This window comes from Equus quagga, chromosome 12 (assembly GCF_021613505.1).
Source record: "Equus quagga isolate Etosha38 chromosome 12, UCLA_HA_Equagga_1.0, whole genome shotgun sequence".
In the NCBI taxonomy this organism is placed as follows: Eukaryota; Metazoa; Chordata; class Mammalia; order Perissodactyla; family Equidae; genus Equus; species Equus quagga.
Window position 1 is genome coordinate 39,625,438 of NC_060278.1, and position 19,562 is coordinate 39,644,999.

General features: G+C 35.6%; 1 protein-coding gene across 3 annotated transcripts in view; it reads left to right on the forward strand.

Moving 5' to 3' along the window:
- LIN9 (lin-9 DREAM MuvB core complex component) overlaps nucleotides 1–19,562 on the forward strand; it is an 86,931-nt gene that overhangs the window by 49,313 nt on the left and 18,056 nt on the right. For all 3 annotated transcript variants that reach the window (XM_046678123.1, XM_046678121.1, XM_046678122.1), the window contains 4 exons: nucleotides 486–619; nucleotides 2,353–2,472; nucleotides 2,728–2,829; nucleotides 6,580–6,660. In XM_046678123.1, the coding sequence (XP_046534079.1) occupies nucleotides 486–619; nucleotides 2,353–2,472; nucleotides 2,728–2,829; nucleotides 6,580–6,660 (437 nt within the window). The remainder of the gene's footprint in view (nucleotides 1–485; nucleotides 620–2,352; nucleotides 2,473–2,727; nucleotides 2,830–6,579; nucleotides 6,661–19,562) is intronic.

The following is a 19,562-nucleotide window of genomic DNA, read 5'->3' on the forward strand; positions in this document are numbered from 1 at the left end:
AGTCATAAAAAAAGACAAAATTGCTCCATTAGCCACAACGTGGATGGACCTTGAGTGTATTATGTTAAGCGAAATAAGCCAGACAAAGACAAACACCATATGATTTCACTCCTATGGAAGATAAACTAATACATGGACAAAGAGAACAGTTTAGTGGTTAACAGAAGGGAAGGGGGTTGGGAGGATGGGCATAAGGAGTAAAGGGACACATTTATATGGTGACTGATAAATAATAGTATACAACTGAAATTTCACAATGTTATAAACTATCCTGACCTCAATAAAATAAAAAAACCTGTCAGCTCCTACAAAAAAAAATTTTTTTTGTCCTGTCTCTAAACTTAAAGTGCATGCTTTTTTTGAAACTAGAGTAGACAACAATACTGTACTTTCTACATTTTAAATTAGATACTGGGAGCAGTTTTGTAGTTGACAATTCTTTGTATCTCCCAAACATCATAATGCCTTTTTGTTTCTTTTCTCAGCACGATTACGTGGTGTTCATGACGGTCTGTTCACTGGACAAATAGATGCTGTAGACACTCTTAATGCTACTTATAGAGTAACTTTTGATAGGGCAGGGCTTGGAACTCATACCATCCCTGACTATGAAGTTCTTGTAAGTATTATTTCATAATACATATGTGTTTTATGCTTATTAAATATGTTTTGTAGAGTTTTCTTAGAGTTTGTATTTTATGACACTTGAGATTTCAGGTTACAGAGGAAGAGATCCTTAGGGGTTCCCAGCCTTGCCTACTAGACCCCTGGAGCAGAACTATACTTGAGTCTTCCACGTTTTCCAGAAGCTGGCTTCCCTCTATTGTACCTTACCCTCAGAGCACTGAGTATGACAGAAACTGATCACTCCTAACTAAATAATCTTGTGGAGTGAGCTACACAGCAGTTTCATTCCAGCTGTTTGTGTAGTTCCCTTGCAAGTATGAAGAGACTTTTCATACTTTTAAAAGTATGAAGTAACATAACATCTTGCACTTCAAAATATTTGTTTCCATATCTTCTATGCTATCCTCAGAGTTCTGCAGAGTGGATGTTAATGATCCCCAGTTTTTGCATGCTGAGACTGAGACACAAGTACATTAAGTAAATTAGTCAAGGCTCTCGAGCTGGTTTCCTGCCAGGCTGAGACTAGAATCCACATCTTTTGAATTTCTGATACAGTCCATTAAACTACTGGACCATCATTTCATGATCATGCTTGGTTTAGCAATGTCATGGAAATACACCTTTCTAATAAGTTAAAATAATTTTAGGAACTAATATAACTCTCTAGTAAAGTTTTTAAAAAGTGAATAATGAGCCTTTTTTTGTTGTTTAAAGACTGGCCCTGAGCTAACATCTGTTGCCAATCTTTTTTTTTTATTCTTCTCCCCAAAATCCCCCTAGTACATAGTTATATATTCTAGTTGTAGGTCCTTCTAGTTCTGCTATGTGGGATGCCGCCTCAGCATGGCTTGATGAGCCGGGCTAGGTTCACGCCCGGGATCCGAACTGGCGAAACCCTGGCTGCTGAAGTCGAGCACGTGAACTTAACCACTTGGCCACCGGGCTGGCCCCAGTAATGAACTTTTTATAACAAAATTATTTGCCTCTAAGCATCATGAAGATTAAATTGTTCACCTTTAGCCACCCTTTACTCATTTCTTTGTTATAAGCTTGATTTTTAAGGATTATGAACTTACAATTAAAAATTAAAATTTCTTTATCTCTTTAGTGTAAAAATAGGAGAATCTTCCTTTTCTGATCTGTTTAAAAACTATGACTCTCTGTTTATTGTGAGGGTTTCCTTATCAAACATACTTTTTAGAGGGGAGAAAGAAAATTTGGACTAAATATAGAGCAAAGTCCACCAACCTTAAGTTTTTTCATTAAAGGATGAAATCTTTAAACCTTTCCTTTCAAAAAAGGAAAGTTGCTTTTCTGTTTCATTAATATAATTTCTTTTATGAGATCACCCAAATATTTCTCCCTGGCCAGATAAGAGTTGACTTGAATTAAAGTGACTATATTTGGATAGTCTTTAACACACAGACAACCAAAGATGGCCATAGAACACTTTAATATTAATCTTTGATTCTCTGATTTGATCCTTGGTTCTTTTTCTTTTCTTAATTCTTCTGTTTTGTGGGTTCATTCTTTTGCTAGGAAAGTAGTATTTTCACGCCATGACTTAAATTCTAGCCCTTTGATCTTTGTAGGATAATATATACTATGATAAAGCATATCATATGAGCTAGTGTATATATATCTCAAGCTGAAAAATAATATTTATAAAGCTAAAATGATTGGTAAAGTTCCTCAAGTCTTGTGGACTATTCTCTTTTCCCAAAGAGTAATGAGCCTCATGAGACAATGCCAATTGCTGCCTTTGGACAAAAACAGCGGCCTTCTCGTTTCTTTATGACTCCACCACGGTTGCATTATACTCCTCCTCTCCAGTCGCCCATTACAGTGAGTAATACTTTCTTCATGTCATCAGTGATTTAAATGATTATTATGGATGTGAACTCTGTTCTTGTGAAATAGACATCTGTTACAGCAACTTTATGAAGTACCCACATTATTTTGAGTTGTCAGATACTAAATAAAATAGGTAAATAGTTGTTTAATATAGTATTAATTATAATAGAATTTACTCTTTATCTAAAAATAAGATAGTTCCTTTTGAATAGTCAATGATGAAATGATTCCCTTTTGTTCCCACAGGATAATGATCCTTTGTTAGGACAGTCACCTTGGAGAAGTAAAATTTCTGGCTCTGAAACTGAAACGTTAGGTGGTTTTCCAGTAGAATTCCTTATCCAAGTGGTAAGAATTGCTCTATCTTGGCTGTTCGGTAAAAACCTCAATGTCTTTTGTGTTATTAAAGTTGAAAAGTTTTCTAGGACTAAATATTTTTATTTGTATTTTATTGAGGTCGTAATAGTTTATAACGTAGTGAAATTTCAGTTGTACATTATTGTTTGTCAGTCACCATATGTGTGTGCTCCTTTACTCCTTATGCCCACCCTCCAACCCCCCTCCCTTCTGGTAACCACTAATCTGTTATCTTTGCCTCCATTTTTCTTTTATTGTTTTTTTTTTAAGAATTCTTATTGCCAACAAGGCTTGAAAATAAAAGCTGTAACAGCCGAAAAAGTCTTAGAGATCTTTTTTGTTGGGCTTTTCCTGGATTTGGTTCTTATTGTTTTGCTATGTTAAGGACTCTAACGTAGCATATGCTCTGTGAAACTCTGAATGGTTAGCTGTTAATAACTTGTATAAATGTAAGGCTTTTATTTCATAACCTCAATGTGTCTTGCCATTATCAGTCAACTCAACAGTTATGATGTGTCAGCCAGCTCCATGGTTAGAAGGAACTTTATTTCTTTTCTGAAACTAGAAGTAGCTATTCACTTGCTAAGTACTTAGTGATTAGACACTAAGAAATCTAAGCCTAGGGGCCAGCCCCGTGGCCGAGTGGTTAAGTTCACGCACTCCGCTACTGCGGCCCAGGGTTTCGCCTGTTCGGATCCTGGGCGCGGACATGGTACCGCTCCTCAGGCCACCTTGAGGCGGCGTCCCACTTACTACAACTGCAAGGACCCACAACTAAAATATACAACTATATACTGGGGGGATCTGGGGAGAAAAAGCAGAAAGAAAAAAAATGATTAGCAACAGTTGTTAGCTCAGGTGCTGATCTTTAAAAAAAAGAAATCTAAGCCTAAATTTAAACACGTGTAGAATTATTATACAGAACCGTTTTCCTGAATAGCCTGACTCTTAAGAATATAATGAACTATTTGTTTTGAAAATTAGATTAAATAATTTAGTTTAAATAATAGTATAATAATGTTTGATTTGTTTCTTTTCCTTTTTTTGAAAAGAAAAACTACTTTGGTTTGGGATAGATAAGAGTTTTTATAAATAAAAATATAACATAATCCACTAAAATTTCAGTGTTACCATTTGCAATTGATGTTATTTTGAGGAAAAGTCTTCTTTGCACATTTGTGTGCATGTGTATAGCATTTCGTATTCCTCAATCATATGTTGTTAATTATCCTTGGAATACAGAAGTTCTTGTGCCTTTTGGCTTCCAAAGATAGGTAAGATATTTTTATATGAAAAGCTGAAATTATGAAAAGAGCCAAGGCTTATCCTTTTCACGAATAGGATACTTGTTTTTTTGTTAAGAAATTTTCTTTCAACAAAATCATTCCATTCACAATAACATGGATGGACCTTGAGAGAATTATGTTAAGTGAAATAAGCCAGCGAGAGAAGGATAATCTGTGTATGACTCCACTCATATGAGGAATTTAAAATTATGGACTAAGAACAGTTTAGTGGATACCAGGGGAAAGGTGGGGTGGGGGGTGGGCGCAAAGGGTGAAGGGGTGCACCTACAACATGACTGACAAACATTAATGTACAACTGAAATTTCACAAGATTGTAACCTATCAATAACTCAATAAAAAAAAAAATTTTCTGTCACTGGTGAAAGTAAAAACAAAGCTAATATGTCATATTTGAACAAGTCGTGTGTGTCAGAGAGAGAGAGAGAGAGAGAGAGAGACACCCTCCAGCAGAGGGAGCCAGCAGTTCAGTGCTACTGCACTACTTGTAAGGTATTGATATATTTATTGATGCTTAGATGTTTGATTTCAGTGCTTAATTTTAACTTCAAAATCTATGTGTAAAGCCTAGTTAAAACACTACTTTCATTATTATTTTAAGCTATCTCAGAGGTAAAAATAAGTCTTTTTACGTACTTTTGTAATCTGTAAGTTTTGTATGCAACTCAAGTTTGCTCTTGTTGGTGTTATGCTATGAAGTAGATGGATATGTTTTTTATCTTTTTCTGTTTCTAATATTTTTTTCTTATGAAAAAATAAATACCATTAAAATTTTTTTGCAGGTTTCATATTTCTTAGTTTATAATTAATTTTCTTTTTGAGGGAACTTTTTATTTCCTAGGGTTAGGGATTTTGAAAAATCTAGAAAGACTGATCTACTTTCTTAGAGAGGACTCAGTTTTGAAAAGAATTAAAAGGAAACAGCATGATTTCCCATCAGAAACAAGCAACACAAAACTGAAATAGAAACAAAAAAGGGGAGAGATCCTGTTGCCTTCATCCCATCTTTTACTGGTTCCAACTCTAAAGAATCACACAAATTTTTGTGAAAACCCAACAGCTTAGAGGAAAAAGGAGACCAGACCAGGGTTGTGGACCTACTGAGCACTAGATAAAGTCTGAGTGAAAGAGTCTGTAACACAGCTCACGAGACCCTCTGCTTGCATCAGCTTAGGTCAGTCTTTTAGATTTTTTATTACCTAAAGTTTAAGGCATATAAAAACAGATAGAATTGTATAATACACCCTGTGTACTCATCATCCAGCTGTTGCAGCTGTCAACAACTCCTGGCCAGTCCTATTTCATCTATACTCCCACCCACTTTCTCCCTTTTGTTTGATTTGGAAGCAAATACTAGACATCACATCTGTAAATATTTTATTATATATTTCTAAGAGATCAAGGCTCTTTATTCTAAGAAACATAATACCATTATTACATTTAAAAAGTTAACAAAAATGTTGTGATATCATCAAATATCCAGTTAGCATGCAGAGTTTTCAGTTGTCTCAAATGTTGAATGCTCTTTTTCTCTATGCAACTTATTTGTTGAAGAAACTGGATTATTTGGCCACAGAGTCTCCCACAGTCTGGATACGCTGATTGAATCCTTGTGGTGTCATTCAACATGGTCTTCTGACTTTTGTATTTCATGTAATTGCTCATTGGGTATAGAGGTTTGAGTAGATTTGGATTTTTTATTTTATTTTTATTTATTTTTTATTTGCTTTACTTGTTTTTAGTGACTCCTTTTATTGATGGCTTTGTGTTCTGATAGACCCATACTATTTTGTCTCCTTTTTTGTATAGTTATTACATAATTAGCTGCCACTGATTGTCAATGCCTAGATTCATTCGTTCATTAGGATTGAAAACTGGTACTATTCTTGTTCTATCATTCTTTCTTCGTTTATTAGCTAAAATAGTTCTATAAAGTCAAACTTTCCTTAATCTGCTTATTTGGTTACCTGATGGTATAGTTTGTATAGAAAAGGCAGGATAAATGCTTGATTCTTTCTCTGTGTTTTCCACTTTATAAAATAATGAATTTGGTCACTAGCATTCTGCGAAGTGGTTAATTTTTTTAAAGTACCAATATGAACTCATAGATTTTAACATATTTGTTCTTCAATCTATTGCAGTTCTTATTCTGGTTAGTTCACAAGTTGTCCCATTTTAAGCCAGTGAAAACTTGACAATTAGTATTGTCAGATACAGCTTGATTCCTTAGTTCTTTTGACATGTCCTGGTTACAGTGGATTTTACAACAGTATTTTCATGTCAGGCAATCAGACTCATAAAATAAAATGTCTGTGCTATGTTTATATTGAAACATCAAAATCCACTGCTAAAATAGTGAACAAGTGGAAATTTGATGTCTCGCTGATATACTTAAATGCCTCTGTTTATTCCAAAACATCTCTTTTTTGTCTGTAGACCAAATTATCAAAAATTCTCATGATTAAAAAGGAGCATATCAAGAAATTAAGGGAAATGAACACAGAAGCAGAAAAGTTGGTAAGGATGTTTTTCTTTTTTCCTTGTTTGCTTGTCTAATTTTAAGATGGTGGGGACTTCTATATCTAAGGATTTAAAAATACTTTATGGAAGAAAATCTTGAGATGAATGCTAGTTTTAAATCCTTATTTGCTGTCACTATCTTTTGTTATTACTGAAAACATGCTAAGTAAATTAACACTGCATTGCAGTCATTACCCCAGGCCTCATTATGCCATAGACTGTGCAGTTGAATAGGATTAATGAATATATTAGGTTCTTTCACAGTTTGCGTGAGTGTAGAATCCCTAGCATTGGTGCCTCTGACTATGGCAGACATGTTAACAGAACTTATTAAAAATGATTCCAAATAAATAAAGCAGGAAATATATAAGTTGGCATCTTCAGGTTATCTTGACACAGTTTATATCCTACTTTGTTTGGTGAGTCCGAAAATATGAGAGTTAATTTTATTCATAGGAGAAAATTATCAGAGTTTTAAAAAATGTAAAAAATATTTATTAGGAAAGTTTTTGAATTGTATTGAAAGTCATATCTTGCTTATGGATTTGTAGGATGGCAAATAGACTTCATCTCAAGTACCATCTCCAGTTGATTGAAAATGGCTGCATGGAAGAATGAAAGTCAGAGAGAGCTCAGTGACTGGACTCAGGGGGTGAAGTGCTGTAGCTAACTGCCAATAGCTGTCATGAGTGCAGGAATAGGGAGTCACAGCAGTAGTCGTCTCTGATGTGGAATGGTGTGAGGGCTGGGTGTGGGTAAACAGCTGGACAAGTAGATACCTGACTGAATGGGGAACAGTCCTCTTTTAGGATTGTGGAATTTTTTATCTGTACGTGACTTTGAATTATGGCCTCATTTAATCCTAATTATGTCATTAAAAACCCTATCTCTAAATCCAGTAACATGGCGGGGGTTAGGGCTTCAACTTATGAATTTTGGGAGGACATAATTCAGTCCATAGCACAATATCCTCCTATGATCTGTTTATTGTCTGTAGGCACTGTAGTGATGTCCTTCTCTTTCTTTTTTTTTTTTTTAAGATTTTATTTTTCCTTTTTCTCCCAAAGCCCCCCAGTACATAGTTGTGTGTTTTTAGTTGTGGATCCTTCTAGTTGTGGCATGAGGGATGCTGCCTCAGCATGGCTTGATGAGCAGTGCCATGTCCGTGCCCAGGATTCGAACCAGTGAAACCCTGGGCTGCCAAAGCGGAGCATGTGAACTTAATAACTCGGCCATGGGGCCAGCCCCTCTTTCTTTCTTGCTATTAGTTATTTGTACCTTTCCTGATTGGCATTTCCAGAATTATCAGTTTTATTCTTTCAAAGAGACAACTTCTGACTTTGTTGATCATTTCTATTCTAAATTTGTTTTCTATGTTATTACCTTTCTCTTTGGATTTAATTTATTGTTTTTATTCTAACTTCTTGAGGTGGATGCAGAACTTACTGATTTTTCAGTCTGTCTTCTATTAAAACATGTTCTCTTATTCTAAAATAGCCATGGCTGCATCCTAATGTTCTCATGTATATAATTTACTGTATCATCCAATTCAAAATGTTTTCTGAATTTCCTTCATAATTCATTTTTTGATCTACAGTTTATTTAGCATTGCGTTCTTTAATTTTCAAACATGAGATTTTTTTCTTGGTATCCTTTTGTTATTAATGTCTAAGCTTATTTGCACTGTGATCAGAGAACATATTCTGGAGAATTCTCATCACTTTGAAATTTGTTGAAATTTGATGTAGGGCCAGCATACAGTTAACTTTTGTAAATATTCCACGTGGGCTTGAAAATAATAGGTATCCTGCAGTTAGTAGGTATAATATTATACACATGCCAATGAGATCAAGTTTGTTAACTAGGTTTTTCATTTCTATTTCCTTATTGGTTTTCTGATTACTTGTTTTATTAGTTACTGAGAGGGCTATCAAAATTGCCCCACTTTAATAGTGGATTTATCTTTTTCCTTTGAGTTTTGCCAATTTTTGCTTTCTGTATTTGGAGGCTATTAGGGATATAGAAATTTTAAATTTTTACTTTGAAATTAAATCTTTCATCATTAGAAAGCATACCTTTTTATGTCCAGTAATAACTGGTGAATTAAACTTTTCATCATTAGGAAGCACACATCTTTATATCCAGTAATATCTATTGCCTTGAATTTATTCCATCAGATATTAATATAGCTGTAAAACCTTCTACTGTTATTTTAAAACTTTGCATTATATATCTTTTCGTACATTTTAAATGTTACCCTTTAAGGATCCTTTTATATTAAATGTGCCTCTTGCATGCATCACAGATTTGGATTTTATTTTTCATTCAGACTGGCAGTCTTTGCTTTTAATTCAGAAAACTTAGTCCACTTATATTTAATATTGTTACTGATATATGTAGATTTAAATCTACCATCTTACTGTTTCCCTTATATTTGTCCCACCTGTTTGGTGTCATTTTTTTCTTTCCTCTCTTGTTTTTTTGGGGACTAATTGACCATTTTAACTGTTTCATTCTCCTACCTGCCTCCCCCTTACTAAATTGGTAGTTATTCCTCTTTTTACTATTATTTTAGTAAGTGCGTTAGAGATTAAAATGTACATCCTTGATTTATCTAAGTTTGTATATATATACACACCCTCTACCCGGACCAATAGGCAATTTTTAGGTTGTATTTTTAGTTCTTTATATTTTAAATGCCACAAGGTATTATTTTATATAGTGTCACTTAAATTAATCCACGTATTTATCCTTTCTGTTGCTTTTCATTCCTTTCTGAAACTTCAAGTTTCTTGAAAAAACTGCAAGTTTTTTTTTCTGTTTGAACAAACTCTATTATTTCCTTTGGTATGGGTATTCTGGTAACAAATTCTATAACTTTGTCTGCAAATATCCTTATATTAACTTTATCCTTAAAGGAATTTTCACTGGGTACAGAAATCTAGGTTGGCAGTGATTCTGTTTCAGCCCTATGGCGACGTCATTCCATTCTCCCCTGTCCTCTGTTGCTTCTGTGGAGAAGTCAGCTGTCAAGCTCATTGTTGCTCTTTGGAAAGTACTCCCTCCCCCACACCGCTCTGGGTACTTTAAACATTTTCCACTTGTATTTACTTTTCAGAAGTCTTACCAGGATGGGCCTAAGAATCATCATCTTTTTATTTATCCCATTGGGATTCATAGGGTTTCTTGAATCTGTGGCCTGTTGTCCTTTGACAGTTTTGGAATGTTCTCAGTCATTTTCTCTCAAAATATTCCTTCTATCTCATTCTCTCTTTCTCTTCTCCTTTTACTCCATTAGACATGTTAGGCTCCTCACTGTATCCTCTATTTATCTTATCCTCTCTTCTGTGTTTCCCATTCATTTTCTTCTCCATACTTCAGTCTGGATATTTTCTTCTGATCTGTTTTCAATTACTAGCTATCTCTTCAGCTGTTTCTAATCTGCTGTGGTTATATCTACTGGTTGATTTCTTAATTTTGATTGCTGTAGTTTATTCCTAGAGTTTTCATTTGTTCCTTTTTGTTGTTTTTTTCCAATTCTCCTCTAAAATTCTCAATTTTGTGTCATTCATTTCTTTAAATAAATTAAACATTTAAAATCTATGTCTAAAGATTCCATTATCTGGAATCTGCCAATTGTTTATGCCTTCTTTTGGTTTTTGTTAGGGTTATCTTGTCTCCTATTGTGTTTGGGATTTAAAATTGAATGTTAGATACTGTATATTAAAAACTGTAGAAATAATTTGAGGCCTAGTATAATGCTGTATTCCTCTAAGAGGACTTATATTTACTTCTGGTGGGCTGCTTAATACCCTAGAGTTTCGTAATCATTTTAATTCAATTTCAGAGATGATTTGAAGCGAGGCCAGTGTAGCCTTTTTGGGGTCCAATCCAGAGTGTGGAAGGTTTTCTAGCTCCCCCCAGCCCTTGGTGGGTCTGTGTAATTTTTGTCCTCTCCACTCTTGTAAGCCTTTCAAGAATGCCACTCAGCTTCTCAGCCACATTTTCTGTAACCTGCAGAAGCCACTAAGGAAAAAATAACCTTAAATGCCAGATTCCCCCTTCTGAGTTTACTTCTTTTCCCAGATCCTATCTCTATAATTCTTTGATGCCTTGTTGATGCTCTAATGTCTTCAGCTAGGCTATTTTCATATTTTATTGCAGAGGAAATAGTTCTTCTCAACTATTTGGATTAGGAAGGTTAATCCAGATTATCTAGTCTACCATTACCAAGAGTAGAAGAAGCCTTAATTTTTCTCAAACAGTGTGTTCAAATTCTTTAGGGGAGTGTCTGTTTCTTTCTCTCCTTTTGATGTGGGTAATGCCACATTTTAGTTCTGTCACTGGGATGAAGAAGGGGAATGACAAAACAGACATTGAATCAAGTCCTTTTTTGTACTGCATCTCACTTCTGTGCTCCTTCGTCTTATTTGCAACTCTTGGCCTGGAGCTTCTTCAGGGTTTCAGTGTGGGTTTAGTTCCATCCAAAACCTCATTAGACATGGTCTTAGACATAGTTTTTGTTTCATCCAGAAACATGTCAGGAAATTTTTAAAAGTCTTTCATACATTGTTAAGCAGTTGGCTTCCATTTATTCTATTTATTTCTTTTTGTACTTCTTATTTTTTGTGGAATTGTAAGGGATAGGAAGACAACATGTTCAGCCTACTGTCTTAAATTAGAAGTTCCATTAAATCTTTAAAATGTTCATACACTTTGACCCAGCCATTCTACTTTGTAAGACTTTATTTTACAGATAGACACAAACAAATATACAAAACTATATGGACAAGGATAGTTACTATGGCAATAGTTTAGTAAAATAATGGAAAAACCCAAATATCCATTAATAGATTATTTATATTATGGTACAATACAGAAATTTTGAAAGACTGGGATAAATCGACATAAAATGACATAATTCCATTTTTGTTAGAAAATAATTTTCAAAATCACATGACAGTATATGCATAGAAGAAGAAACCCAATCCAGTAAGATAATCCAGTAAGATTGATGTCCTTATAAGAAGAGGAAGAGACACTGGAGATTTCTTTGCATGTGCACAGAAAGAAGGCCATCTGAGGACACAGTGGGAAGGTAGCCATCCACAAGCCAGGCAGAAATTTCTCACCAGAAACTAATCCTATTGGCATTTTGATCTTGGACTTCCAGCCTCCAGAACTGTGATAAAATTTATTTCTGTTGTTTATCCACCTAGGCTGTGGTATTCTGTTATACAGTCCAAGTAGACTAATACATTTTATAGACAACTTTATGCAGATGTGTTTGAAAATGACATGAAGTAGACAAATTCATAGAAGAATACTTGTCAACATTGATACAAGAAGAAATGGAAAGTCTGAATAGTCCTATCACTACCTTGTAAATGAATCCTTAATTTAAAACTTGACCGCATGCCCTGACCGGAGGTTTCAAAAAGCATACCAGCACTGGAGACCAGAGGCAGCAGGAGCAGCAAAGGCACTCATGGCTTGGCCCCTGCCCCTCCCCCAGCAGTGGCAGGTGGTGCCTGCAAACTGATGCTTCAGGAAACAGCAGTGCCAACGACCCAGTCCCCTCCCTCCCCCAGCAGCAGCAACTCTGACCTCAGTCCTTCCAGCACCAGTGGCTGCGTCCAAAATGTGGATACTCCTGAGAAAGCACACTGGACCCGAAGACCAGGGGCTGCAGGAGCAGCAGCAGTGCTCACAGCTCAGTTGCTACCCCTCCGCCAGCAATGGCAATGGTGCTAGCAACCTGAGGCTTCAGGAGCACAGCACTACCTGTGATCCAGCCCCCCGTGGCAGCATCCCTGACATCAGCCTGACCAGCAGCAGGGACTGCATACAAGACCCTGGGCCCTAGGAGTGACACTCATGAACCCAGCACCCCCAGCAGCAGTGCTGCCAGCACCCCCAGATAACCCAGGAGCAGCAGCACAGGTGGTGCACGTGGCAGCAGCACCCAAGCCCATGGAGAGGAAGTGGGGAACACGAGACCCAGGCAACCCTGGAAGCCGCAGAGGTGCTTGCAGCCTGGTGACCCCAGCGGTGACACCCACGACTGCAGTGATGCCATAATTAGTAAGGCACCAGCAACCTCAGAGGCACAAGCAGCATGAGGAGGGCACTGATGATGCCTCTGGCAAAGGCGTTTGGAGGGTAGAAAGTACAGGCTCTCATTCAACCAGAAGTAACTGAAGCCTTACCCAAATAAGAAAGGTGGTTAATACCACAAATGCACCAGCAGAAGAATAATTCATCAAGCACCACGAAGTACAGTAACACAGTAGCTCAGAGTCCAAACTTAAAGTCACAGATGGTTGCATCTAACCGAGAATTCAAAATAGCTGTTATGAAGAAACTCGGCAAGTTACAAGAAAACTCAGAAAGACAGTTCAGTGAGCTCAGGAATAAAATTAACAAACAGAATGAGTACTTCACTAAAGAGATTGAAACTCCAGGAAAAAAATAAAAAGCCAAACAGATTCTGTAGATGAAGAACGCAATTAATGAGATGGAAGGTAAAGTAGAAAGCATTGGAAATAGAGCAGACCATATGGAAGAGAGAATTAGTGGACACCAAGATATAAAACTAGAAGTGATTCAGGTGCAAGAGGACAGAGAACTAAGGTTTTTTTAAAATGAAGAAATTCTACAAGAAATATCTAACTCACTTAGGAAAAGCAACATAAGGATAATGGGTATCTCACAAGGAGAAAAAAGGGAGAAAAGAGCAGAGAGCTTATTTAAAGAAATAATATGGGGCTAGCCTGATGGTGTAGTGGTTAAGTTCACGTGCTCCACTTCAGTGGCCCAGAGTTCACAGATTTGGATCTCAGGCATGGACCTACACACCACTCATCAAGCCACACTGTGGCAGCATCTCATAGAAAATAGAGGAAGATTGTCACAGATGTTAGCTCGACGACAATCTTCCTCAAGCAAAAAGAGGAAGATTGGTAACAGATGTTAGCTCAGAGCCAACCTTCCTCACCAAAGAAAGAACGAACGTGAGAATTTCCCAAACCTAGGGAAGGAACTGGATATACAAGTGCATGAAACTAATAGAACTCCTAATTATCTCAACGCAAAAAGACTTTCTCCAAGACACATCGTATTAAAACTGTCAAAAGTCAATGACAAAGAAAGAATATTAAGGGTGGCCAGAGAGAAGAAAAGAACTTATAAAGGAACTTCCATCAGGCTATCAGTGGATTTCTCAGCAGGAACTCTACAGGCTAGGAGAGAGTGGAATGATATATTCAAAATATTGAAAGACAAAAACTATCAGCCAAGAATACTCTATCTGGCAAAGTTATCCTTAAGATATGAAGGAGACATAAAGGCTTTCCCAGACAAATAAAAGCTGAGGGAGTTCATCACCACTAGACCTGTCTTACAAGGAATGTTGAAAGAAGACTTCTTACCTGAAACAAAAAGGCAAAGGTATACAAAGTTTTGAACAAGGTGATAAATAGACGGAATCAGAAAATTGCAAATCTGTATCAGAATAGGTTAGTAGACACTTAATTTATAACATAACGGCAAAAAAGAGAACATCAAAAATAACTATAACCACTTCAATTTGGTAAAACTCACAATACAAAAAAGGATAACTTATGACAACAAAAGCATAGAAGAGGAAGAGGAAAAGGATGAAACCTGCAAATGTTGATGGAGATAAGATGTTATCAGAGAAAAAGGGCTGTCTCATCTATGAGATCTTTTATACAAACCTCATGGTAACCACAAAACAAAAAATCAGAGCAGAGTCACAAAACATAAAAAAAGAGGAAACTCAGAAACACATCACAGAAAACCACCAAACTGAAATGGCAGGCAGAAATACAAGGAAAAAGAAACAATGGAAATATAGAACAAACAGAAAACAAAAGATAAAATGGCAATATTAAGCCTTCATATATCAGTTATCACTCTAAATGTAAATGGATTGAATTCACCAATCAAAAGACACAGATTAGGAGCCAGCCCTGGTGGAGCCTAGTGGTTAAGTGCAGTGCGCTCTGCTTCAGTGGCTGGTTCAGTTCCCAGGTGCAGACCTACACTGCTCAGCTGTTAGTGGCCATGCTGTGGTGGCGGCTCACATTCAAAAAGAGGAAAATTGGCAGCAGGTGATAGCTCAGGGAAAATCTTCCTCAGTGAAAAAAAAAAAAAGCAGCTGGATGGATTTAAAAAACAAGACCCAACAATATGCTGCTTTCAAGAGACCCATTGCAACTCTAAAGACAAATAGGCTCAGAGTGAAGGAATAGAAAATGATACTGCGAGCAAATGGCAACCAAAAGAAAGCAGGTGTAGCTATACTGATATCAGACAAAGTAGACTTCATGCCAAAGAAGATAACAAGAAACAAAGATAGACATTATATAATGGTAAAAGGGACATCCCACAAAGAGGACATAACATTTATAAATATATTTACACCTGACATAGGAGCACCAAAGTATATGAAGCAACTGTTAACAGACCTAAAGGGAGAAATTGACAGCAACACAATAATAGTCGTGGACTTTAATACCCCACTTACATCAATGAATAGATCAACCAGACAGAAAATCAACAAGGAAATAGTGGCCTTAAATGAAAACCTAGACCAAATGGACTTAATAGATTTATGTAGAACATTCCATCCAAAAGCAGCAGAATACACATTCTGCTCAAGTACACATGGAACATTCTCAAAGATAGACCATATGTTGGGAAATAAAACAAGCCTCAGTAAATTTAAGAAGTTTGAAATCATATCAAGAATCTTTCCTGACCACAATGATTTGAATCTAGAAATCAACTACAAGAAGAAAGCTGGAAAAGTGACAAATATGTGGAGACTAAACAACATGCTACTGAACAACTGTTGGACCAGTGGAGAAATCAAAAGAGAAATTTTAAAAATACCTGGAGACAAATGAAAATGAAAACACAACATACCAAAACTTTATGGAATGTAGCAAAAGTGGTACAATTCAGGCCTAACCTGAAGAAACAAGAAAAACCTCAAATAAACTATATGATATTGTACCTAAAAGAACTAGAAAAAAGAAGAAATGAAGCCCCAATCAGTAGAAGGAAGGAAATAATAAAAATCAGGGTGGAAATAGAAACTAAAAAAAACTATAGAAAGGATCAATGAAATTAAGAGCTGGTTCTTTGAAAAGATACACAAAATTGACAAACTCTTAGCTAGACTCACCAAGAAAAAAAGAGAAGGCTCAAATAAATGTCAGAAATGAAAGAGGAGAAATTACAATAGATACCACAGAAATGCAAAGGATTATATAAGAATGCTATGAAACACTGTACACTGCAAAAATGGATAGCCCAAATGGATAAATTCTTAGAATCATATATAACCTCCCAAAATTGCATCAAGAAGAAATAGAGAATCTGAATAGACTAATCACAAATAAAGAGATTGAAACAATAATCAGAAACCTCCCCGAAAACAAAAGTCCAGGACCAGATGGCTTCTCTGATGAATTCTACCAAACATTCGATGAAAATCTAATACCTATCCTTCTCAAGGTCTTCCAAAAAAATTGAAGAAGATTGGACACTTCCTAACTCATTTTGCAAGGCCAACATTACCCTGATACCAAAACCAGACAAGGACAACACAAAAAAGGAAAATTACAGCTCACTATCACTGATGAACATAGATGCAAAAATCCTCAACAAAATATTAGCAAATCAAATGCAACAGTATATTGAAAGGATCATATACTAACAATCAAGTGAGATTTATTCCAGGCATGCAGGGATGGGTCAGCATCTACAAATCAATCAATGTGATACACCACATTAACAAAATGATGAATAAAAATCACATGATCATCTCAATAGACGCAGAGAAAGCATTTGACAAGATTGAGCATCCATTTATGATAAAAATTCTCAATAGAATGAGTATAGAAAGAAAGTACCTCAACATCACAAGGGCCATATGTGACAAACCCACAGCCAACATCATGCTCAATGGGGAAAAAGTGAAAGCTATTCTTCTAACAAGAACAAGGCAAAGATGCCTACTCTCACCACTCTAATTCAACATAGTATGGGAAGTCCTAGCCAGAGTAATTAGGAAAGAAAAAGAAATAAAAGGTATCCAAATTGCAAAGGAAGAAGTAAAACTGTCACTATTTGCAGATGACATGATTCTGTATGTAGAAAACCCTAAAGAATCCACCAAAAAACTCTTTGAAATAATTGACAAATACAGTAGAGTTACAGAGTACAAAATCAACATGCAAAAAATCAGTAGCATTTCTATACACTAACAACAAACTAGCAGAAAGAGAAATCAAGAATACAATCCCATTTACAATTGCAACAAAAAGAATAAAATACCTAGAAATAAATTTAACCAAGGAGGTGAAAGCCTACATAACTGAAAACTATAGGACATTATTAAAAGAAATTGAAGAAGACATAAAAAAATGGAAAGATATTCTGTGCTTTTTTTGTTTTTCTTTTGTCCATGAACTAACATCTGTACTGGTCTTCCTCTGTTTTATATGTGAGATGCTGCCACAGCATGGTTTGATGAGCGGTGTGTAGGTCTGTGCCCTGGATCCAAACCCACAAACCCCAGGCCGCTGAAGTGGAATACACGAACTTAGCCAGTAGCCACCAATAAATAAGGACTTGTTAGTATATTTAAAAAGGGACATCATCACTGCCAAATAGAGTTTATTCCAGGAATGCAAGGCTAGTTTTACATTCAGAAATATTAAATGGAGTCCAGGGACACAGAAGATGATGATGGTCCCCACAGACAAATTATGAAAACAGAATATAAAGCCCGGAAGCTAGAATGACCTGAATATTCAGAAGCTCCTCCATTAGTTAGATTTGTAAGAAAATTTAATATGGATAGAATATTTCCAGTTGGATGGTGGATTCACAGAACATAGCGGTGTTAGCAAAGTGGCAAACTTGATACAGCATTAAAACATTACTTTAGGAACTAGGAAGTCTAATGATGTCCAAAGAAAATATGAAACTTCCACAGGCAGGAAAAGAACAAACATACAACACTCGATTTTAGAAGATCTCCAACTTGTCTTAAATCAATAAACTTCTACTCATTCATGTTATTGTCTTGATTGTTACAGTACAAAACACTCAAAGATTTAGTAACATAATTCCAACTGGTAAACATGACCTGGTCATTTGTAATAAAATATTTAAAACATGTACACTCATTATGTTTTCAGACAGCAGGAGGAAAAATGTACTACAATATTTTTTCTCATATTAAGGCACTGTCATTTAAACATAAACCTGGAATTCAGGTTTACAGGATAAGATCAAGGCAGGAAGTATCAGATTGCTGTGGAATAATATACATTTCCAGAAGAAGGAAAAGATAAATCACATGCTCGCTTAGTCAAAGAGTTGAAATTTTAATTGTTTAAAGTAGCAGGTGAAATGAATGCTGTTGCTAACCCTGTTGATTTTTGAAAAGATGCTAACTACTAGTAGTATCAAAAGTATGTTCAGGATTGTTTTGATGCCTGTATTTATTAAAAACAAATGGTGGATGACTTCACTTGTATATGGAATCTAAAAAACAAAACAAATGAACAAACAAAGGAAAACAGAAACAGACTCGTAGATACAGAGAACAAACTGATGGATGCCAGAGGGGAGGGAGCTTAGGGGAATCGGGCAAAATAGGTGGAGATTGAGACATACTAACTTGCAGTTATGAAAAATGTCATGGGGATGTTATGTACAGCATAGGGAGTATAGTCAGTAATGTTATAATAACTTTGGTGACAGACGGTAACTAGACTTTTTGGGGTGATCATTTCATTTCGTAACGTATATAAATATCAAATCACTATGATGTGCACCTGCAACTAATATATTGTATGTCAGTTATACTTCAATAAGAAAAAGTTTTTAAAAGAACTAGGTAGTAGAAAGGGGTGGATTTCTATTGAGAGTAGCTCCTTTTTATTACATGTAACAACATAGTACATATTTGTTTACAACCGTTTAACAAACCATACCTTTAAGTTTAAGTGGAATCATCAAAAAGGAAATAGTTGTGTGATATGTGATTTTGAAATTAGTCTTAAAATGTAAATAAAATGTAGAAAATATCCTCAGAGACTGTGCCATTTCTATCATATTGATGTGATTTGTGTACAACAATGCCTTGTAGAGATAGTAAACATCAAATTATGTCTTTTGATCTTAACACACCTATTATTTATCTTATTTTGTATATTACTTGTGAATTAGAATCTTCCAAAGTGTTTCAGGGACAAATACAAATTATTCACCTAGTTTAATTCCTTCTTTGCAGAATGAAGAATCCAGGTTTTGTAATATGAGATTTTATTTTTAATATCTCCAGAACTATTATTTAAAAAAACCTTCAGAAATAGTGCAATTCTTTCAGATTTATGGGTTACCAATTTTCTTGGTATACTTTCCATTTATTCCTCGTAATGTCTTTTTCCTTATTTTTCTGTCACGCTTCAGGTTAATGACATTGGACAAATTGAATATTTACATTGTTAATCCCAAGTGTTTTTAGCACTAACTAAGAGTAATTTTATCTACCCTATCCACCTGGCCTCCGTCCTAACAAATATTTAATTTTATTTGATTAATTTAACTTAACTTTGACGTTGAAAGCTAATTTATGTTCTCTTTTTAGCAAAATGACCTGAGTAGTTCACTGCTTTTGACCCAAAGGGACTGGACGTACTACTTTGTTCAAAGTACATTTCCTTATGGAATTAATAAAGAAAATAGAACATTGGTCTAATAAAGTCTCCTTTTAGTTTTGGAAAGCTTAATTATTTATCTCATACTTTACCCACGAAAAGCAAACTAAAGTCAAAATAGTCAAAATATGAAAT